Raw genomic sequence first — 25,051 nt, 5'->3', positions numbered from 1 at the left:
ATCAGAAAGCAACAACCATTAATTACTGAAACCGATTTAATGGTTAAATGCATGGATTTCATGAAGACTAAATTTGTTAATAGTTTTGGTTCTTCTCCGTCCACAGTCACGGATGACATATCCATGGTCTCAGTATCCAGCCAAGATGGTACTCAGTATTCCTGTCTAGATGGCGAAGCACAAGATCCTAATGAAGATCTTATCCAGGATGAGGACCCCTCTGCTGAAGATTATTGGGATTCTTTAACCAGCCACTTGAAAGAAAAAATGAAAACTCCCAAAAAGTAGAGATTCTCTCTTATTCTACCGACAGAAGATGACAAAGTATTTTTTTATAAAAGTCTTTATTTCTACAGAACTATTTCTTGTTTAAGGTTGATCATTCCTATCAGACAAGAAGACAGAACTTAGTGGCGGACCATCCGACTGCATTATTCAAGCACACGCCATCCAGCCACTATGCGGATTTCAAATTTAAAATTTCAAGTCTAAATTTATGTATAAATAGAGGGCAATGTTTTCCCTCAATGTATCTTTCAGTTTTCTTTTCTCTCTTTTGTAGTACTTTATTTTGAAGTCTCAATAAAGAAGGAAGTTTTCTATAAGTATTTAAAAGTTATTATGTGCTGTTTAAAGTTATTGTCTTTTATTGTTTTTATCTGCTGTTCATTCTGTTCATTTTATATATATCGATCCTTCCACTATTTGGTATTCATAATTTATAGGTTATATAACTGCTCATTATCTTTAGAAATGCCATTGATTATGTTATTGTAATTCTAAACTAGTTATAAGATTGTTGTGGTCCCTTTCTTTGCCTTCGTTTGTTTTCTTTGTAGTCAATTCACCGCTTTTAAATAATTTATTCACTCAATATTGGTATAACTGTTATCGAAGCCTCCCATTTTTACAAGAAAGTATTGCATTTGAAAATTCTCCAAAATATTATCAGAGGGTAACAAGAACATTTGAAGTTGACAACAAAAATGATTTGTGTATTAGATTGGGATAACTTTAAATGAAGTTTTCCAGATATTTTAAGGTTGATGATAGGAACTTTCTAATAAATAATTTTTGCCTGAGCCGGCCTACATGTTGTCACCTACCTTCCTACATCAATACACACCAGACTCACTCTTGCTTCAGTCCTCAATTCATACCAACACATAGCTCAGTTTTCAAAATCTAAAGCCTCTGTTGCTTGAGAATTGCCATGGCAACGACAACGACTGATGTGAAGCTTCTCGGGACACGGCCAAGCCTATTTGTGAATCGGGTTCAAATAGCTCTCAACATAAAGTCTGTCAAATATGAGTTCCTCGGAGAGAACCTCCGTTCCAAGAGTGAGCTCCTCCTTGAATCCAATCCTGCCAACAAGAAAATCCCAGTTCTTATACACGGTGACAAGCCCATTTGTGAGTCTCTCATCATTGTCCAATACATTGATGAGGTATGGAGCTCAGGTCCCTCCATCCTCCCTTCGGATCCATATGATCGCGCCATTGCTCGCTTCTGGGCTGCCTACATCGATGACAAGGTATGATTTATGCACCTATTTATAAAACCTGAATTTCTTGATAATGAATATTATGGTAAGGACATTTTTGGAATCATAAGATGTGCTGACAGTCATCTTGTTGTATACAAATCTCTAAATATTTTGTTTTCCCCATTAAAGAATCTCTACATAAAAATTCAGTTTCCATAGCTTTCTGAATTGAAGAGTTTCTTTACTGAGCTAGTGGCATGCCATTTTAGTGAATTCTCTATATAAAAATTTCTGTGTTGTAAATCATGAATCTTATTGTAACGAATTTATGATGTAATTGAAATGGTTGCAGTGGTTTCCATTATTGATGGAGACTTGGAAGGGACAAGAAGAGGAAGCAAAAGCTGCGGCAACAGAGCAAGTGGTTGCAGGACTGGTGATGCTGGAGGAGGCATTTGTCAAGTGTAGCAAGGGGAAGGCTTTCTTTGGTGGGGATAGTATTGGGTATCTTGACATAGCATTTGGGAGCTTCTTGGGTTGGCTGATGATACCAAAGTATTTGGGAACCGCGTCTCTGCTAGAGATCAAGACACCGCGTCTGATGGAATGGGCTGAGAGGTTCTGCTCAGATGGTGCAGTGAAAGATGTCTTTCTAGAGCCTGAGAAGCTTATTGAGACAATCAACGAAGCCAGAGCAAACGCTACTACTTCCAATTGACATTGCCTATGTCTATGATCCAATCGCTTGGTAATAATAACTTGAGCAACCTTTTGGTCTTTGATATATGTTCTTGTTTTTCCTTTTTGCTTTTTATTCAAATGTAGCATCTAATGCCTCTGTGCCTCCTTGTAACGCAGTGGTATTAGAATGATGCTTGTGTGAAGTTACCAAATTTGTCTCACTGAATGTTTATGGTCCTTTTCTTTGCCTCTGCTTATGTTCCTCTTTAAGACTAAGTCACACATAAAACACCTACATCAAGACAAACAATACTCATATGTACCAAGAAATCTTGTTCCAGCCGCCCAAACAACCTATACTGTGGTTTTCAGCATTTTAAGCTTTTGTTGCTTGAGAATTGGCCATGGCGACAAGCGATGTAAAGCTCCTGGGAGCGCTGCCAAGCCCATATGCATTACGAGTTCAACTCGCTCTCAGCATAAAGTCTGTCGAGAATGAATACCTTGAAGAGAACTTAAGTTCCAAAATCCAACTCTGTGCACAAGACAATCCCAGTTCTTATCCATGGTGACAAGCCCGTATGTCCTTCCATACTCCCTCCTGATCCCTATGAAATATAAATGACCTCTGGACTCCTCAAATATGTGCCATAATCATATGGTTTGCAAACTAAATCCTATTTGGGTAATTAATTAAAAAAAATTACCAATTTATGTCTGAACAATTCACCACTTAGTACCCTAACTCTTCCGTGTGAGGTAGTTCATGGCAAGCCCCCTTCCAACACTATGTAATTCACTCAAAGGCATGATTTTTGTAAGTAATTTAATTTTCAAGAAGTAACTTTAGAGCTTTACCCTATATTAAGTACTCTGGCTTGTCAAAGTTCTTGTTATGATTTTCGTTTTTACGTTCTGAAATGTTTTCCAGTCTTCAAACAGCTTGGCATGTTGATTAAAATTGTTTCAGATTCAGTCTCTGCATATTTCTAATCCAATTCAGATTCTTTTTTTATTATTTTTTCATGCCCAGAAAAAAACACAAATAGAAGTTACAGAAATAAAAAACAAAAAAAAAAATTGTTTTGCTGAAATAAAATGTAGATTACGATGTTTACCTCAAAATGCAATGCAAATTTTGTTACTTTGTATTGTAAAAAAAAAAAAAAAAATTATATAAAAAAGATGATAAAAAATTTCACCAAATAGGATTTAGTTTGCAAAACAACAATTGCATAGCTTGATTAGTTGATTTAGAAAAAAAATAAATTAAAACAAAACCAATACATACAAGTTTGCAGTTGCAGAGAGAGAGAGAGCTTGAGAGTTGAGAGACAGCGGCTGAAGCTTGCGAAAGGCAAACCCGAACTGGAACAGCGGGCGATGGAAACTGAAAGATATGGGTTTTGATTTTTTGAACCATCTGAAATGATATGCCGATAAGGGTTTTGATATAGGTAATAGGTTTTCAACTTTTGATTCTTGTAGACAGATAAATATACTGAAATATATGGGTTTTGAACTTCTGATTCTTGTTTATTGCAGTTGGAGAGAGAGAGAGAGAGAGAGTTAAGAACGACAATAGAGATGGAGGCAATTGGGGAGGCCTTTTTCAAACTTGACTAGAATAACCAGAAAGAAAAAAACAAAAGAAAACAAAGATAATATTCAGAAACTAATCCCAAATAAAAGCCCGCTCAGCATAAAAATTTTCTGATCTGTAAATTCAATAAACCATCCCATTGTGTTGAAACAAAACTCCAGAGAGACCTGAAGAAATTCCATTTGATTCAGAACTAGACACCAGAATCAGCTCTGCAACAGGCACACACAAACTGAAACAATTCCCAGCAACACCAAACTGTCAAGAAGACCAGAGAAAACCGCAGCATTAAAAAATTAGTAGTAAATCTTCCAATCGAATCTAGAGGTATGACAGAACCTCCCAAACAATAACTTGTGCAACTGTGTAGCTTGATCTTGAACTCCCTTGTGCAAAGCTTCATTTCTAATAGCCCAGATTTTCCAAATAGCAGAAAGCTTGATTGTTTCTTCGTTTCCAAGGAAAAAGCCTCACCAAACACAGATAAACAATATATACATACATACATATACGTGTGTGTTTGAGTGTGTGTAAAAGAGATGATGAAGCTGAATAAGAAAAAAGGAAGCACCGAAAACCATAGGAATGGGTGGAGTAGGGAAGCAAACAATTACAACATATATGGATATAATGCTTCACTGCCCAACAATCCCCATAAATTTTCGGAAAACATCATTCCCCATTTCAGATCTGCTCTCAGCCACCCCACTTACCCTAATTTAACAGATAGATAAACTGAAATATATGGGTTTTGAACTTCTGATATTTTGTAGTTTGCAGTTGCAGAGAGAGAGGGGGGGCAAGTTTAGAGTTTTTTTTTTTTTGAAAATTTTCAATAAAATACACTTGACTACAATTGAGGCTCAGATCTGCTTTTGATCAGGGCAAGAGTATATCCCACCACCCTGGCTGCAACAACAGTTGCCTGTGAGAGAAGAACCAAATCTCTCTCCCACAGACCCTCTGGTTTGCCCCTCCAACAAAAGGATCCTATTCTCAATGCCAGTATGATCCACTCAGAACATATATCATCACAGCCTCTTCTAATGATTATTGAGGATTGACGATGATGATGATGGAAGAAGGAGGATTGGAGATGCACCAGTCCACAGTCCACAGCGCACGCGCGCACACACAAATATATATATATATATACACATACATACACAAAGACTTATCAAAAAAAAAAAAATATATATATATATATATATATATACACATACACAAAGGGCTGTTGATTCTGTAGGAAATGAAATCATTGGCTCTAGATGATCTCCCATCCCTTATTTTGTAGATCATCATTTACAGAGAGGGGCAACCACCCTTAGAAACATCCCATCCCTCTGAACGAGCCTCACCAAATAGGATATGGGTTTCGAGCTTTTGATTCTTGCAGACAGATAGATAAACTGAAATATATGGGTTTTGAACTTCTGATTCTTGTAGATTTTGTTGTTTGCAGTTGCAGAGCGAGAGAGAGGGCAAGTTCAGAGAATTTTTTTTTTTTTTTTTTTTTGGAATTTTTCAATAAAATACACTTACAATTGAGGCTCGGATTTATTTATGGATACATAATTCATAACTTACAATTGAGGCTCGGATATGCTTTTGATCAGGGCAAGAGTATATCCCACCGCCCTGGCTGCAACAACAGTTGCCTGTGAGAGAAGAACCAAATCTCTCTCCAACAGACCCTCTGGTTTGCCCTGCCAACAAACGGATCCGATTCTCAATGCCAGTATGATCAACTCAGAACATATATCATCACAGCCTCTTATAATGATGATTGATGATTGATGATGATGATGGAAGAAGGATTGGAGATGCACCAGTCCACAGAGCGCACGCACACACACAAATATATATATATATATTAAAATTGCATATATGTATTTTTGTTCAAAAGCATATCTATATTCTGTGAAGCTAATTTTCATGAGACCTCCTAGTAATTCTTGTTATGGTTTTTCCAACTAGGACTTCCCTCAGTTTCAAGTACCGAGGATGAACTTGGATTGCTAGTTCCGGGCTTAGATGGAAGAGTTGGTGTTACGGATTTATTTTAAATTTATTTGGAGATTTTCGTGTATATATTTAAGGAAATTGATTTTTGTATCAATGAAGGATATTTATATATATATATATATATATATATATATATACACATACACAAAGACTTATCAAAAATATATATACATATATATACATACACAAAGGGCTGTTGATTCAGTAGGAAATGAAATCATTGGCTCTAGATGATCGCCCATCCCTTATTTTGTAGGATATCATCGTTTATAGAGAGGGGCAACCACCCTTAGAAACATCCCATCCCTCTTAACAAGCCTCATCAAATAGGATATGGGTTTTGAACTTTTGATTCTTGCAGACAGATAGATAAACTGAAATATATGGGTTTTGAACTTCTGATTCTTGTAGATTTTGCAGTTTGCAGTTGCAGAGAGAGAGGGATGGCAAGTTCAGAGTTTTTTTTATTTTTATTTTTATTTTCAATAAAATACACTTACAATTGAGGCTCAAAGGTTTATTTATAGATACATAATTCATAACTTACAATTGAGGCTCAGATCTGCTTTTGATCAGGGCAAGAGTATATCCCACTGCCCTGGCTGCAACAACAGTTGCCTGTGAGAGAAGAACCAAATCTCTCTCCCACAGACCCTCTAGTTTGCCTCGCCAACAAACGGATCCGATTCTCAATGCCAGTATGATCCACTCAGAACATATATCATCACAGCCTCTTATAATGATTATAGATGATTGCTGATGATGATGATGGAAGGAGGAGGATTGGAGATGCACCAGTCCACAGCGCGCGCACACACAAATATATATATATATATATTAAAATTGCATATATGTATTTTTGTTCAAAAGCATATCTATATTTTGTGAAGCTAATTTTCATGAAACCTCGAAATTCTTATTATGGTTTTTCCTGCTGGGACTTCCCCCGTCTCACTCCCTTCCAGTTTCAGGTACTGAGGATGAACTTGGATTGCTAGTTTTGGGCTTAGATGGAAGAGTTGGTGTTGCGGATTGATTTTAAATTTATTTGGAGATTTTCATGTATATATTTGAGGAAATTGATTCTTGTATCAATAAAGAATATTTATATATATATATACATAGACAAAGACTAATCAAAATATATATATATATATATACGCATACACAGAGGGCTGCTGATTCTGTAGGAAATGAAATCATTGGCTCTAGATGATCTCCCATCCCTTATTTTGTAGGAGATCATCGTTTACAGAGAGGCGCAACCACCCTTAGAAACATCCCATCCCTCTGAACAAGCATCATTCTTTTTCCGAGTGCAGGGCAAGCTCAGAGTTGAGAATGAGAATAGAGATGGAGGCGATTGGGGAGGCTGAAATGATTTGCCCTAAAACTATTTTTTTTTTTTTTTTTTTTTTTTTTTTTTTTTTTTTTTTTTTTTTTTCTGGTGGCCCATCATCCATGGGCTTATAAATTTCAAGGCCCTAGGCGACCGCCTTTGTCGCCTTGGGTCAGGGCCGGCTTTGGAACAAAGGTAAAGGCTCTAATCAAACGAACCAAAGTTAGAACAAATGAAATGACGAGATGAACGAAAGAAACATATATAAAAGATCAATTCATGCAAAAGGAGAGAGAAGAGAGAGAGAGAGAATGAACATACATTGTCACATGAGGCTGCGCCCTGCGGAGTGTCGAAGCAGATTGTGTCCTCTGAAACTTGCCCTAACTTACAATTTTTTTTTTTTCCATCCCCTATGGGCCTCAAAATTTGAGGCCAATTTTAGATATAGTGCAAAACAGTCCCTGTGGGTTAATTGAGGCTCAGAGTTTTATTTATGGATACATAATTCATAACTTACAATTGAGGCTCAGATCGGCTTTTGATCAGGGCAAGAGTATATCCCACCGCCCTGGCTGCAACAACAGTTGCCTGTGAGAGAAGAACCAAATCTCTCCCACAGACCCCATCTGGTTTGCTCCGCCAACAAACGGATCTGATTCTCAATGCCAGTATGATCCACTCAGAACATATATCATCACAGCCTCATATAATGATGATTGATGATTGATGATGATGGAAGAAGAAGGATTGGAGATGCACCAGTCCACAGCGCGAGCTCACACACACAAATATATATATATATATATACACATACACAAAGACTTACCAATATATATATACATACATACACAAAGGGCTGTTGATTCTGTAGGAAATGAAATCATTGGCTCTAGATGATCTCCCATCCCTTATTTTGTAGGAGATCATCGTTTACAGAGAGGGGCAACCACCCCTAGAAACATCCCATCCCACTGAACGAGCCTCACCAAATAGGATATGGGTTTTGAACTTCTGATTCTTGTAGATTTTGTAAGTTTGCAGTTGCAGATAGAAAGAGAGAGAGAAAGGGCAAGTTCAGAATTTTTTTTTTTGTTGAAATTTTTCAATAAACACACTTAATTGGCTCAGAGGTTTATTTATGGATACATAATTCATAACTTACAATTGAGGCTCAGATCTGCTTTTGATCAAAGCAAGAGTATATCCCGCCGCCCTGGCTGCAACAACAGTTGCCTGTGAGAGAAGAACCAAATCTCTCTCCCACAGACCCTCTGGTTTGCCCCACCAACAAACGGATCCGATTCTCAATGCCAGTATGATCCACTCAGAACATATATCATCACAGCCTCTTATAATGATGATTGATGACGATTATGATGATGGAAGAAGGATTGGAGACGCACCAGTCCAGCGCGCGCACACACACAAAGGGCTGTTGATTCTGTAGGAAATGAAATATATATATATACATACACAAAGGGCTGTTGATTCTGTAGGAAATCAAATCATTGGCTCTAGATGATCTCACATCCCTTATTTTGTAGGAGCTCATCGTTTACAGAGAGGGGCAACCACCCTTAGAAACATCCCATCCCTCTGAACGAGCCTCATTCTTTTTCCGAGTGCAGGGTAAGTTCAGAGTTGAGAACAAGAAAAAAGGAGGCGGCGATTAGGGAGGCTGAAATGATTTGCCCTAAAAAAAATATTTGTTTTGCTGAAATAAAATGTAGATTAAGGTGATTACCTCAAAATGTAATGCAAATTTTGTTACTTTATATTGCAAAAAAAAAAAAAAAAAAAACATTATAAGAGTTTTTTTTTTGAAAATTTTCGATAAAATACAATTGAGGCTCAGATCTGCTTTTGATCATGGCAAGAGTATATCCCACCGCCCTGGCTGCAACAACAGTTGCCTGTGAGAGAAAAACCAAATCTCTTTCCCACAAACCCTCTGGTTTGCCCTGCCAACAAACGGATCCGATTCTCAATGCTAGTATGATCCAGTGAGGAAATATTTCTTTTTCAGTGTAGGGTTCTCTATACCTTGAATGGCATGGGGTGATTTTGCTTCAATGGTTTTTTATTAAATGCTTTAATTAAATGCATATGTATTTTGTTTATATACTCACATGAATATGTATATTTTGTGAAGCTGTTTTATTAAACCTCCATGAAATTCTTGTTATGGTTTTTCCTACCGGGACTTTTTGTTTCACCACCCTCCAGTTTCAGTACCAAAGATGAACGGGGATTGCTAGATTCGGGCTTAGGTGGAAGAGTCGGCGTTGCAGGATTTATTTTATTTATTTGGAGAATTTAGTATATATTTGAGGAAATTGACTTTGTATAAAAGAGGGCATTTTTTTTTTGTTCCTTGTGTAATGAATTGAGGATTTTATTAGAATTTTCGGGACGTGACAAATCCACTCAGAACATATATCATCACAGCCTCTTATAATGATGATTGATGATGATGATAATGGAAGAAGAAGGATTGGAGACGCACCAGTCTAGCGCGCGCGCGCACACACAATGGGCTGTTGATTCTATAATAAATGAAATATATATATATAAATACATAAATACCGAAAGGGCTGTTGATCCTGTAGGAAATGAAATCATTGGTCTAGATGATCTCACATCCCTTATTTTGTAGGAGATCATCGTTTACAGAGAGGGGCAACCACCCTTAGAAGCATCCCATCCCTCTGAACGAGCGTCATTCTTTTTCCGAGTGCAGGGCAAGTTCAGAGTTGAGAACAAGAATCAAGATGGAGGCGATTGGGGAGGCTGAAATGATTTGCCCTAAAAAAAATACTTGTTTGCTGAAATAAAATGTAGATTACGGTGATTACCTCAAAATGTAATGCAAATTTTGTTACTTTATATTGCAAAAAAAAAAAAAAAAAAAAAAAAAAAAAAAAAAAAAAAAAAAAAAAAAACATACAATTGAATTTTTTTTTTTGAAAATTTTCGATAAAATACAATTGAGGCTCAGATCTGCTTTTGATCAGGGCAAGAGTATATCCCACCGCCCTGGCTGCAGCAACAGTTGCCTGTGAGAGAAGAACCAAATCTCTCTCCCATAGACCCTCTGGTTTGCCCCACCAACATACGGATCCGATTCTCAATGCCAGTATGATCCACTCAGAACATATATCATCACAGCCTCTTATAATGATGATTGATGATGACGATGGAAGAAGAAGGATTGGAGATGCACCAGTCCAGCACGCGCACGCACGCACACAAATATATATATAGACATACACAATGGGCTGTTGATTCTGTAGGAAATGAAATCATTGGCTCTAGATGATCTCCCATCCCTTATTTTGTAGGAGATCATCGTTTACAGAGAGGGGCAACCACCCTTAGAAACATCCCATCCCTCTGAGCCTCATTCTTTTTCCGAGTGCAGGGCAAGTTCAGAGTTGAGAACAAGAATAAAGATGGAGGCGATTGGGGACGCTGAAATGATTTGCCCTAAAAAAACACTTTTTTTGCTGAAATAAAATGTAGATTATGGTGATTACCACAAAATGTAATGCAAATTTTGTTACTCTATATTGCAAAAAAAAAAAAAAAAAAAAAACATTATAAGAGTTTTTTTTTTGAAAATTTTCAATAAAATACAATTAAGGCTCAGATCTGCTTTTGATCATGGCAAGAGTATATCCCACCGCCCTGGCTGCAACAACAGTTGCCTGTGAGAGAAGAACCAAATCTCTCTCCCACAGACCCTCTGGTTTGCCCCACCAACATACGGATCCGATTCTCAATGCCAGTATGATCCACTCAGAACATATATCATCACAGCCTCTTATAATGATGATTGATGATGATGATGATGGAAGAAGGATTGGAGATGCACCAGTCCAGCACGCGCACGCACGATGATGATGATGGAAGAAGAAGGATTGGAGATGCACCAGTCCAGCACTAACACGCACGCACACAAATATATATATATATAGACATACACAAAGGGCTGTTGATTCTGTACGAAATGAAATCATTGGCTGTAGATGATCTCCCATCCCTTATTTTGTAGGAGATCATCGTTTACAGAGAGGGGCAACCACCCTTAGAAACATCCCATCCCTCTGAACGAGCCTCATTCTTTTTCCGAGCCAGGGCAAGTTCAGAGCTGGCAACCACCCTTATTTTGTAGGAGATCATCGTTTACAAAGTGGGGCAACTACCCTATCTCTTCTTTTGAAGAATTTACTAGTGGAAGCAGAGTGTGAGGTAGTTCGTGGCAAGCCCCTTCCAACACTATGGAATTCACTCAAAAGCATGCTTTTTGTAAGTATTTTAATTTTCAAGAAGTAACTTCAGAGCTTTACCCTATATTAAGTACTTTTGCTTGTCAAATTTCTTGTTATGATTTTTTTTAGTTCTGAAAAGATTTCCTTCTTCAAAAAGCTTGGCATGTTGATAAAAATTGTTTCAGATTAAACCTCTGCAGATTCTTTTTTTTTTTTTTTTTTTTCTTTTTTCATGCCCAGTTCAAATTTTCTTGTAGACATAATTGACAACAAAAAAAAAAAAAAAAACAGAAATAGAAGTTATAGAAATAAAAAATATATATATTTGTTTTGCTGAAATAAAATGCAGATTACGGTGATTACCTCAAAATGCAATGCAATGATTACCTCAAAATGCAATGCAAAAGTTAAACCAAAACCCATACATACCAGTTAGCAGTTGCAGAGAAAGAGGGACACAAGCTTGAGAGTTGAGAGACGGCGGCTGAAGCTTGCGAACGGCGAACCCGATCTGGAACAGCGGGCGATGGAAACTGAAAGATATGGGTTTTGATTTTTTGAACAATCTGAAATGATATACCGATATGGGTTTTGATATAGGTAATAGGTTTTCAACTTTTGATTTTTGCAGACAAACTGAAATATATGGGTTTTGAACTTCTGATTCTTGTAGATTTTGTAGTTTGCAGTTGCAGAGAGAGAGAGAGAGAGAGAGGGCAAGTTCAGAGTTTAGAACGAGAATAGAGAACGAGGCGATTGGGGAGGCTGAAATGATTTGCCCTAAATTTTTTTTTTTTTTTTTTTTTTAATATTTTGAGGCCCTATATCTTTTGAGGCCCCATATATTTTGAGGCCCTAGGCTACGGCCTTTATCGCCCTTGGGTCAGGGCCTACCAGCTTATTTGGCTTGGGCGTTTATTTGCACATACCGATCCTGCTTACCCCAACTGCGCTTATATAAGCGATTCACTGTCTGGTGTTAAAGATTAATAGAGAATATGTGGCCAAAAGAGAAGAAAATGAATACAGATCATGCATGCTGAAATCGGTACCTTTGGCCTGTTTTTCTACCCAAAGAAGTTGATTGAGACCCCGTTATCTTTATCTCTTTTAGCCCGCCTTGTGTAGGCCTCGTAGCTGAGTTAACTTCAGCTTGATTGGGTGGACCAATTTTGGAGTGGCTTAATACTGTTAATATATATATATTTTTTCGGTTGGGCTAAAATTAATATAGTAAATTTTTATTTATTTTTTTTTTGGGCTCAAGTCTACCAGAGTTCACCCCTACATTCGTCCTTGCCATCAATGTGAATCTTAAATATTTTTATTTTTGAAGTGCTAGTGACATTCATGGGCGGAGCTTTTAATGGGCCAACCTGGGTTACAGCCCAGGTCCAATTTTTTTAAAAAAATTAGTACTACTATTTTTATCAACCCAGTCCATTTGTAATCAAGTTTTAATATTACTATTTCTCTTCCTATCAACCTAATTCATAGTTCTACTCATCCTCTTCCTATCAGTCCAATCCATATGTGATATGTAATCAATTTTTACTGCTTTTCAGCCACTTTCTCTTAACACGTGATGGTATTTTCTCTCATAGGGTTTGGCATGTTTGGGGTCTAGTAAGGAAATTGCAGAGACTTAAGAGGAAGTCCAATTTCTCATCTTTTTGAACTAAAAAAAAAAAAAAAAAAAAAAAAAAAAAAAAAAAAAAATCTATGAAGATAATACGTATAAGAATAAGAATCTCTCTGAGATTAAGAAACTCTATTTACATGTGATTTTTTATTTTTATCCCCTTAAAAACTTGATTTGATATATGAGAACACCATCATTTTTTGGTCTATTATATATATATATATATATATATATATATATATATATATGATAAGAATTATTGTGTTCATTTTCAAAAATTTCTTATTACCTTTAGCCCCTTACTTTGTAATCCAGGCTCCGCCCGTGGTGACATCATTTCAGATTCAATATATTTGTATAAAAAGTATGTTTTTGTAAAGCAAATGTATTGTTATTTGTGAGATATTATTTTTGCAATTGGAAAATTTCGATGTCATAACAAATCTTGATCGAGTTGTAATTTCAAGTTATCATATCAAGATCGAGATCGACTACGGAATTGGAAGGTTATTTGAAGATGGTAAACTAAAATTATCAAAACGGGAAAGAACAACACTTTTAGGAAGGTGTTTCCCACTTAGGACATGTAATACCCCTAATTTTCAAAGGTTTATTTTAATTAATTTAATTATTTTAAATTGCTTATGTGGCTAAGTGTATTTATTTGTTCACTTGTTATTGAGTTAATTTTTTTTTTTTGGTTATTTAATTAAGTATTTTAATTAATTTAATTATTTTAAATTGCTTATGTGGCTAAGTGTATTTATTTGTTCACTTGTTATTGAGTTAATTATTTTTTTTTTTGGGTATTTAATTAAGTATTTTAATTTTGTGACTAATGTTATTTGAATTATTTATTGTGTTAACTATGTGATTGATACTCTAACTATATGTGGGTTTGCTTGTGTTGAAATTTAATTGTTAGTATTTGATTGTTTATTTAAATTGATTAATTATTTTCTTAATTTTAGTAAAGTTATTAATGGATTGGGCTTAATGTATTTAGGGCCTAAGAATGAGCCTTGGATTAGTTGGAGAAGTGGGAGTAGGCCTAATTAGATGGTGCAGGCTAAAGGCCCATGGGTATATTGTATATATGCATATAAATATGTATATATGTATATATATTTATTTATTTATATTGGGGTAATTACACTTACCTCCCCTAGGGTTAGGCCTAATTACAGGCGGTACCTCTAATGTTTCAAATATTACACTGACCTCCCCCCAAACTGATCGACATTTTATTCCGGCCATTGACCATGTTAAATGACTAAAACACCCTTCAATATTTTATTAATATCATATAAAGAATATCTTTGATTTGAAATTACTAAATTGTCCCTAATGGTTTTAGAGGGAAAAAAAATTGATGACTAAGTCCCATCATCTGCAACCCTTTCATTTCACTCATTATATCAGGCAACCCATTTATTTCCTTTTTTTATATCATAGAACCATTTTATTTCCTTTACACATCTCATACAGCCGGTTCGAGAGAGAAATAGAAGAAAGAGATGGAGAAGCACAGAGGTGAAGAGTTTGATGCCTTGCCTTTCAAACCCTAGATTTCTTAAGGCTTTGATCTTCTGTTCTCTTTGCTAGCCGTTACATAACCCATAATCATCCAACAAGTAGGCATCGGTGTAATATTTTTTCAGAAGCACGAATCGCTGGTGAAGGTAAGCCTGATTTTTTGAAAAAAATTAGGGGTTTTGCTATTCTTGTTGAGGTCTTAGGGTTTTTGTTTTAGATATATAGAATAGGTTCCTGTTCATTGCTGTTTTGTTATGCATGTCTATTTTCGCAGTGATTTTTAGAGTTTTTGTTATAGTTTTTCATGGTTCATTTCTGATATATATATATATATATTGTTTAATTTGTATTCTGATTTTGCCATATTAATATGTAACGAGTATAGTTGTTTATAGTATGAAATTTTTTTTTTTTTTGGTTTTTAGAATCTGGATTTTTTTTATATGCATCGTAATTTTTTTTTTCGAATCTGGATATTGTTGGATAGGTTCTTCGACAAGACATAATTAACACTTATATCTGGTATGTAATTATTGTCAGAGATTTTTTTTTCGTATCAACACTTATATCAGTTGTTGGATAGGTTTTTTTTTATATATGCATCCTAATTTTTTTATTTTTTTTATTTATAATTATTATTTTTTTATGCAACGTTGTTTCATAATCTGGATTTTTTTTTGTTTACAGTATAGTTGTTCACAGTGTTTGGTTTCTAAAATTTTAGTGAAAATTACCATATTGAAATAATTTAGTGAAAAATCATTATATATATAGAATTTTTTTTTTTTTTTTTTTTTTTTCTATATTGATATGTGTTGAGATTACCATATTGAAATAATTTAGTCAAAATTCATTACATATATAGAATTTTTTTTTTTTTCTAAATGTTTTTTGTATTTTATATATATAATGAATTTTGACTAAATTATTTCTATATCTTTTATTTTAGATTACCATATATATAATGAATTTCCACTTACTAGATTTTTTTTTTTATAATTATCCTAATGTTTTTGTGTTTTGATTTTTCCATATTAATATGTGTTAGACTGAGAAAATTGTGCTGTTATTTTGAAATATGCATGTGATTTTGTTATATGTATCCTAATGTTTTTTCTTATGTGGTATAAACAGATGGCAGATTCTGAATTGCATGATATTACTGTGCACTACAAGTCCACTGTGAAAGAAATTTATAATATTGACCCTGATAGGTACTGTTTTATTGATTTGATGGATGGTGTTTTACAAGTGTCTTTAGAAAATTTACCTGCACAATTAGGAGTCTCAATTATCATGCATTGTGATTTGCCTGGGAGTAATAAGAAAATGGTAGTGCAGAGTGATGCTGATATGTTACAAATGTTTAGCTTGCATATTATTCCTTATAAAAAATTTGTTCATGTTCATGTTGAGTTAGAAACTGTTGAAATTTTAAACATGGTATATGAGAAAAATGGTGCTGTGAGGGATGATGAAAGGGATGGTTGTCCAAGGGTGCTTATGTAAGTGGTGGTGAGAGGGATGGTAGTGAGAGGGATGGTAGGGTAAGGGATGGTGATGAGGAAGATGAGGATGATGGAGATTATATATTTGGTTTCAGTTCAGAAGATAAGGAATGGGAAGATGAAAATGAAGGGTATTCTAGTGATAGTGGACTAGTAGATGAAGGTACTATGGGGGGAGTTCAAATAAGTAGTGATGATGGTTTGTCAAATTATGGGTCAGGGGATGAATGTGGATCAGAATCAAGTATTGAAATATTGGGTGATACTGATAAAGAAATAATGGATGAAACTGGTAGAACTGTGGTAGACCTTGGTGCTAGGACTTGTGTATGTAGGGCATGGCAAATTTTTGGCCTCCCCTGCAAGCATGCAGCTGCTGCAATGGCTTACAAGAGAATGAATATTGAGCTATTTTGTGATGAAAAATTTAGTAAGCATGCTTATTTGGAAGCTCATGGGGGAATGATACATCCCATAGTTGACTCAAAACTATGGCCACCTGCTCATGGTGATCCACTTGATCCTCCTCCACCTTATAGAAGGCCTGGTAGGCCAAAGAAAAATAGAAGAAGAGATGCAGATGAACCTGCAGCAGGGACTAGTCAAGTGAGAAGGTCAATGACCATAAGATGCATGATTTGCAAGGCTCTTGGACATAACAAAAGAACATGTCCAAAAAATACAAATAAGGTCCAGAAGGGAAGTTCTTCAAAAGCTGCAAATGCAAGTGGTCCAGAGAAAAGTTCAAGCACATCTCAGGTAATTTAATTATCTGGTTTAATTTAATTCAGTTTTTTAATAAAAACTGAATTAGTCCATGCCATTTATTCTTATGTTTTGTTTGTTTTTTAATATCAGAGAGTTAGGAGGGGGGGTTTATCACAACCCTTGGGTGTAAATAGTTCTCAACCCTAACTTGGTAGAGGCACAACTCAAATGGTAACTTTTTATTTTTTTATTTTTTTTATTTACAGATTTACTTTATTGGTCATACAATTATTTGAAATTGTTGTGATTGTTTGACTCAGGCAGTTAGAGGTGGGGGGTGGTATAAGCAGTTCTCAACCCCAAGGTGCTACATGGAGTTTTGGTGCAAGCAGTTCTCAGCCCCAACTTGGTAGAGGGACAACTTAAATGGTAAATTTTTTTTTTTTTTTTCATTTTTTCATTTACAGATTTACTTTATTGGCCATATAGCTATTTGAAATTGTTGTGTTTGTTTGACTTAGGCAGTTAGAGGTGGGAGGGGTGCGTCTATGTCTCAGCCCCAACTTGGTAGTGGTACCTCTTCTGATATGGTAAATTATAGTGTCATGTAAATTTTAGTTATATATTTCGTTTCTTCTTCTTCTTCTTTTTTTTTTTTTTTTTTTTTTTTTTTTTTTTTTTGAACTCCATTTATTTGTTTTCCACATGCAATGTGGTAACTGTCATGCTGTTTCAATCCTTCTGGCCTCCCCTGAAGAATGTTTTTTGTGTTCTTATTTTGAGCATATATGGATAACTACCTGTCACTTTTGATGTTACTATTTTGTTTTGATGGCATGTGGACAAATGTTTGCTCATAGTTAGAGTTGCATTTGGAGCATATGTGGATAACCTGTCACTTTTTGGGAAACTTTGCTTGCTATTTGTTGACAATTTTTGGGATATTGTTGGATAGGTTATTGGACAGGATATAATTACATACTTATACTCATGGGTCTTGGGTATACTTTTGGTTGTTTTGTGTATGTAATGAAGTGGAGACAGTTGGATTGAACTATATATAAGCTTTTGGTTATTTTTTGCATGCCACTGTGTTTTGCAATGGAGTTCATACTATATAAGCTTTTGATTATTTTTGCATGCCACTGTGTTTTGCAATGGAGTTCATACTATATAACTTTTATATTTCTTCTTAATAGACTTATATTGCTTCTAGTTTATATGGAATATATAAGTGTCATATTTCTTCAAAAACAGACTTACATTGCTTCTAGCTCATCTAAACACATAAATGTCATATTTTTTCTTAACACAGTACAAACTTAATAGCTACTAAAATGTTTTTAACAAGGCTAAGAAAGACAACAACAAAGCTGCAATAATGAACATCTTCATTTGTCCATTTCTTGCTTCAGTCAGATCCAACCGCCTATTCATCGCTTCATATTGGTCTCTCAGATAAGCAGCATCATCATTCGGTTGAATTTCACCATCTTGATTTGTAGATGATTCATAACCACCTATTGTACCAATGGGGTTGCACCACTCCCACAATGAACATTTTTTTCTTTCATAGGTATAATACAACTTCCCTTTGTTGTAATAAGTGTCGTAAATTGTAACCCTTATTGCAGCTGTTACACCACAATAACAAGTCATACTATTGTACCTCAAATTCCTTGGAGCATTGCCTCTTGCAATATTTGAGCTTGACTGAGACATCTAGTTAAGCAATAATGAAAAGGAAAAATAAAATAATTAAATAAAATCACAAAATATGAGAGATGGAGGGAAAAATTGTAACTATATATATATATATATATATATAGAGAGAGAGAGGAAAATAAAATCATATATATTTCATCATAGAGGGAAATAAAATCATATATATTTCATCATATATATATATATATAGCAGACGTTGAAGGAGACCTTAAAGGAGAACAGACCTTGAAGGAGTAGCAGATCTTGAAGTACCAGTTCTTATGTGGAGGGAGAGCCTTGAGGGATTAGCTTCACGTAGAGAAATTTTAGAGAGAGAATTGTTAGAGAGAGAAAGAATGTAGTATTATGTAGAGAGGTGGGCTTATAAAGAAATCATACAAGGGTTTTTTTTTGTCTTTTTACTCTAGGTATATAGGTTATTTTAATACAAAAGTAAGGGTAAAAATGTCTTTGCAAATATAGTAAGGGCTAATGTGGTATTACATGGTTAAAAAGTGCTGATGTCATCAAAAATCATCATTGACCGGCGTTGACTTTCACCGGAGGGGGCTAAGTGTTACGACGGAGCAAACCTTGAGGGATGGCGGTGTAATATTTAAAACGTTAGGGGTACCGCCTGTAATTAGGCCTAGCCCCAGGGGAGGTAAGTGTAATTACCCCATTTATATTTTATTATTTGGTGTATATATATATATTATTTCATGTATGAGGGTTATTATTATTATTATTATTATTAGTTTTTTTTTTATTTATTGTTTTATTAGGATTAGTACTCTAATGGGGGGAAAAGGATTTCGGTAGGTTAGAATAGTTAATATATATATAACTATGTATTAGGCCCTTGGCTTATTACGTGAATTCAAGAGTGAGCGGAGGCGGCACAGAGGAGAGTGAGAAGAAGAAGGGAGATTAGCCAGAGAGAAGGAGGAGGAAGGAGAGAGAAATCCGGCCACCACCTTGGGGAACGACGGTAGCACATCGTTGCCGGAGTCAGAGAAGACGATCCGGCTGTTTTAGAAGCGATATTTGTTGGGGTTTCAATTTGAAATCCTTGAGGCAAGTTGCATCTCTATTATGCTCCTTTGACTTTGATAATTCACCATCACATGCTAGACTGTAGGACTAAATTAAAGGATTAAAATCGGAATTTAATTGACTGAGAATCATGGAATTTATTGCCTGAAAGTCTAGTGTATGTGCTGGTATTTATATGCTGATGTGTTGGTTTTAATGCTGAAATTTAGATTTATGAAATTTAGATTTTAATGCTGGTCTTTCTCTGTTCTGATGTTTAGATTTATGAACTATGTATTATATAATTATTAGGTAATGTTTGGGACAAAATTGTTGACTTGCACCATGCAATTCATATATATATATAACCTGTGCAGTTCACATTCGTTCCTTAATCCCAGTTGCCTAGTTTGGTTCTACCCAGCAGCCTTCCTAGCTGATTCCAGCCGGTTCGCTTATGTCTATGCTTCATAATAGATATGCAGAAATAGAAGTCAGTGAATGGAGGGCCCATCTATTAAAGAAATAGGCGTAAAAACAAAGGTTTTTCAACCTATCTTTCGTTTTGACCTCTTTTTCCTTGAAATTACCCTTATCAAATAATTTCAGGAGCATAATTTTATTAAACCGTGTTACCTTTTGGACAAGGTGGGTAGAATTATTTAAAATAATGCTAAAATACAACTAATGTTATATATATCTATGTATGTGGGGTCCCCAATTATATGTCATCCATGAGATCATCAATGAGACTTGTAAGGGAAGCTACCAAAATGACGTACAGAGGAAGATTGTTTTGAAGCCTATAAATAGGCCTTGTACATGCACTAAATGATATAACTTCTTTTGTCTCTTAATTCTTACACTCTCTTTCGTCTTCTCTCTCTCTTCATATATATATATATATATATATATATATATATATATATATATTTATTATACGTTATCAGCACGAGATTTAAAGAAGAAAGTTTTCTCTCCCTCTTTATATCCCAACTATATATCTATTTTGTGATATTATTTTTGATAAATTGTTGGGTTGATTTGCTTTATAGAAGAAAATAATATTTCTGACTCCAAATGGTAAGGAAATTTTAATTATGGATTCTTGTTAGTAAAATAATGTTGTTCACTTAAATGATATATATGCTTATATTATGGTCGGTTCTACCACCTTTATTATTTAATAATTTACTAATTATGGTCGGTCTTACCACCTTTATTATTTAATATTTTATGACTGGTTATACCGCATTTATTGTTTAATAATTTATTTATAATGACCGGATTGACCAATATTGTTGTTTAAATAATTTATATTATGTTATTATTTCATTTTAATTCCATTTTATTTATATGCTAAATTATATATTTATATTGTTGTCACATCTAGTTATTTTGAAAATGTCAAATTTGACAAAGTTGGAATTCGTGACCCTGGATATTTCTGGCAAAAATTATTTATCTTGGATTCTGGATGCTCGGATCCATTTGGAGGCCATGGGCCTTGGTGACACAATTAAAGAAGACAATGAGGCATCATTGCAAGATAAAGCAAACACCATGATTTTTCTTCGGCGCCATATTAGTGAAGAACTGAAAACTGAATACCTCACTGAAAGAGATCCACTTTGTTTGTGAAATAATTTGAAAGAAAGATATGATCTTCAAAAAACAGTCATCCTCCCAAAGGCCAGGGCTGATTGGCTGCAACTGAGGTTGCAAGATTTTAAAATTGTGGCTGAATATAACTCTGCTCTATTCAAAATTAGCTCTATATTGAAATTATGTGGTGATACTGTTACAGATGAACTTTTGCTAGAAAAAACATTCACCACATTTCACGCCTCGAATGTACTCTTGCAACAACAATATCGAGAGCGTAGATTTAAAAAATATTCAGAGCTGATATCATGTTTGCTGGTGGCAGAGCAAAATAATGAGCTTTTATTAAGAAACCACCAGTCCCGTCCAACTGGATCGACACCGATCCCTGAAACATATGTTGCCTTATCTCGTGGTCGTGGACGCGAACGTGGACGTGGTCGTGGTGGTAGAAATAGCCATAATAATGAATATGGTCGTGGTAAAAATAACTACCACAATAATGACTATGGCCGTGGTAGAAGTCATTATTATTACCGTGAATGATATCAATCCTCACATTCTCACAATTAGAGATCCACACCATATCCTCAAAGGAGAGATCATAATGAAATGAGATAAGTAAAAGGAAAGGATGTGACCCAACCTCCCAAAATACATGATAATACTTGTTATCGGTGTGGCATGACAGGGCATTGGCAAAGTATTAAACCGAAGCATCTGGCTGATCTTTACCAAGCCTTAATGAAAGAAAAGGGAAAACAAAAGGAAATGAATTTCCTTGATCATGATGAGCCAGTTGACACCACAAATCTGGAAATGAATTTCATTAATCATGATGAGCCAGTTAACATCACCAATCTGGATGTATCAAATTTTTTTGATGATCGTGATGGAAGGATAGACTTCCTGATTGGTGATGGAAATGTCCACACCAGTTAATCTTATGTTTTGTTTTCATGTTCTGTCTACTATATTTCTATTTTCCTTGTATTTTCCTTGTATTAAAGTTTTTATTTTCTAGTTTGTATCAAAGTTTCTTTTGTTATAAAAGTTTCTTTTCTGATAAAGAAATTTGCATGAATAGGATTGGATCTGACTATTACCAAAATAAATGGTGAAGATATATGTCTTGCAGATAGTGGAACAACACATACAATCCTTCGAAATTAAAAATATTTTTCTCACCTAACTCTGAGATGCCAGTGTCAGTACCATATCAGGTCCCACCGACTTAATTAAAGGCTCCGGACGAGCCAACATCATTTTACCACATGGAACAAGATTACAAATCGATGATGCCTTATATTCTACAAGATCTCGGAGAAATCTATTGAGTTTTAAAGATTTGCGTCGTAATGGGTATCATATTGAGACTGTAAATGAAAGAAATGTGGAATATCTCTACATTACTTCTATTACCTCAAGTAAGAAACTGATATTAGAAAAACTCCCTATTTTCTCTTCTGAGTTATACTATACAACCATTAGAACAATTGAGTCAAATGTTGTGATCCATAAAAAATCTTGTGACCCAAAACTTTTTATGCTTTGGCATGATCGACTTGGTCACCCAGGGAGTACAATGATGCGTCGAATTATTGAAAATTCACATGGACACCCACTAAAGGATCAAAAAATCATCTTACCAGATAATCATCTATGCACCGCCTGCTCACAAGGTAAGTTGATTATCAGACCATCCCCTTCAAAAGTCATTGTTGAGTCTCCTCCATTTTTACAACGAATTCACGGAGATATATGTGGGCCAATTCATCCATCCTGTGGACCATTTCGTTATTTTATGGTTTTAATTGACGCCTCAACACGATGGTCACATGTTTATCTGCTTTCTACTCGTAATGTTGCATTTGCTAGACTTCTTGCTCAAATCATCAAATTACGAGCACATTTTCCTGATTACTCAATTAAGACAATCCGTCTTGATAATGCTGCTGAATTTTTTTCTCAAGCTTTTGATGATTATTGCATGTCAGTTGGAATTAATGTTGAACATCATGTTGCACACACTCATACTCAAAATGGTATGGCTGAATCTTTTATTAAAAAACTTCAGCTAATTGGTCGTCCTTTGCTTATGCGAACAAAATTGCCTGTTTCTGCCTGGGGTCATGCCATATTGCATGCTGCATCATTAGTTCGTATACGACTAACTGCTTATCATAAGTACTCACCATTGCAACTTGTTTTTGGTCAACAACCAAATATCTCTCACATACGAGTTTTTGGTTATATTGTATATGTTCTAATTGCACCGCCCCAATACACTAAAATAGGTCCTCAACGTAGACTTTGTATTTATGTTGGTTTTGATTCTCCATCTATTATTAGATATCTTGAACCTATGACATGTGATGTCTTTAAAGCACGATTTGCTGACTATCATTTTGATGAGATAGTTTGTCCACCATTAGGGGGAGAAAAGGCACAGGAGCAATGTGATCTTACTTGGAATGCCCTGGAATTGTCTCATTTTAATCCTCGTACAAATCAATATGAATGAGAAGTTCAGAGGATCATTCACTTGCAAAATGTTGCAAATCAATTACCTGATGCATTTACTGATACAAAGAAGGTGATAAAATCACATATACCAACTGCAAATGTGTCAGCTCGAATTGCTGTCCCTGAGGGACCTTCAGTCAGTAATACAGCAAATGCATCTAAAACACGCCTAAAGTGTGGCAGACCAGTTGGTGCAAAAGATATTGTTCCTCGTAAAAAGAAATCACAAAGAAAAGCTGGCACTCTTAAAGAGGCCACAAAAAGAGCAACAAATATTATTGATCAATTTGAGATAATAGCTTTTGATAAAGCAGAGGCTTTTGATAAGTCTTAGGTACCAAAAGATGATGAAATAATAAATATTGATGAGGCAAAGGCAACAGATGATGATATGGCCCTTGATGAGGCACATGCCCTTGATGAGGCAAAGGTACTTGAAAATGATGAGATCTCATTAAATTATGAAATGAGATGGAATAGAAATGAAATTGTTGTTGACAACATATTCTCATATCTTGTTGCTCTTGATATTGAAAATAAGGATCCGGAACCTCAAAACGTCAAAGAATGTCGACGAAGAAATGATTGGCCAAAATGGAAAGAAGCGATGCAAGTAGAGTTAAATTCATTAGCTAAACATGAAGTATTTGGACCAGTAGTCCAGACACCTGAGGGTGTTAATCTTGTTGGGTATAAATGGGTGTTTGTACGAAAGCGTAATGAGAAAAATAAAATCGTGAGATACAAAGCCCGACTTGTAGCTCAAGGTTTCTCACAAAGACTTGGTATTGATTATGAGGAAACATACTCCCCTGTGATTGATGCAACTACTTTTAGATTCATCATACATTTTACAGTCACAGAAAAATTGCATATGCATCTAATGGACGTGGTTACATCATATTTATATAGATCACTAGATAATGATATTTATATGAAAATCCCAGAAGGATTTAAAATGTCTGACACAAAACCACGTAATATGCACTCAATAAAATTACAATGATCCTTATATGGATTGAAACAATCTGGACGAATGTGGTATAATCACCTTAGCGATTACTTACTCAAAGAAGGGTATGTGAACAGTCATATTTGTCAATGCATTTTTATTAACAAACCAGAATCTGGTTTTGTTATTGTTACAGTATATGTTGATGATCTGAACCTTGTGGGAACATTGAACGAGATCGAAAAGACGGCCACTTATTTAAAGAAAGAATTTGAAATGAAAAATCTCATAAAGACAAAATTCTGCCTTGGGCTGCAGGTTGAACATTTTTCGAACGGTATTCTCATCCATCAATCAACATATACAGAAAAGATTCTGAAATGCTTTCATATGGATAAAGCCTATCCATTGAGCTCCCCAATGG

The 25,051-nt window shown here is 35.2% G+C and overlaps 3 protein-coding genes across 3 annotated transcripts; all 3 read left to right on the top strand.

The window, feature by feature from the left end:
• The first annotated feature begins 1,184 nt into the window (after nt 1–1,184).
• LOC132302197 (glutathione S-transferase U17-like) lies at nt 1,185–2,229 on the top strand. Its single transcript, XM_059799071.1, has 2 exons — nt 1,185–1,537; nt 1,842–2,229. Exons 1-2 carry the CDS (start codon nt 1,214–1,216, stop codon nt 2,205–2,207), a joined length of 690 nt encoding a protein of 229 aa, XP_059655054.1. The 5' UTR covers nt 1,185–1,213; the 3' UTR covers nt 2,208–2,229.
• Nucleotides 2,230–16,067: 13,838 nt separating this feature from the next.
• LOC132302940 (uncharacterized) lies at nt 16,068–17,880 on the top strand. Its single transcript, XM_059799950.1, has 4 exons — nt 16,068–16,856; nt 16,956–17,036; nt 17,126–17,234; nt 17,327–17,880. The coding sequence occupies exons 1-2, from the start codon at nt 16,266–16,268 to the stop codon at nt 17,010–17,012; spliced, it is 648 nt and encodes a 215-aa protein (XP_059655933.1). The 5' UTR covers nt 16,068–16,265; the 3' UTR covers nt 17,013–17,036; nt 17,126–17,234; nt 17,327–17,880.
• A 3,068-nt stretch (nt 17,881–20,948) lies between these two features.
• Nucleotides 20,949–22,091, top strand: LOC132304815 (uncharacterized). Its single transcript, XM_059802529.1, has 3 exons — nt 20,949–21,132; nt 21,352–21,630; nt 21,841–22,091. The coding sequence occupies exons 1-3, from the start codon at nt 20,949–20,951 to the stop codon at nt 22,089–22,091; spliced, it is 714 nt and encodes a 237-aa protein (XP_059658512.1).
• The last annotated feature ends 2,960 nt before the right edge of the window (nt 22,092–25,051 follow it).

This window comes from Cornus florida, unplaced genomic scaffold, assembly GCF_030987335.1.
Source record: "Cornus florida cultivar Cherokee Brave unplaced genomic scaffold, ASM3098733v1 CherokeeBrave_3.0.0_Hap2_Chr04, whole genome shotgun sequence".
NCBI classification, from domain to species: Eukaryota; Viridiplantae; Streptophyta; class Magnoliopsida; order Cornales; family Cornaceae; genus Cornus; species Cornus florida.
The sequence above is the reverse complement of the archived record's forward strand: the minus strand, read 5'-3'. Positions and strand labels throughout refer to the sequence as shown.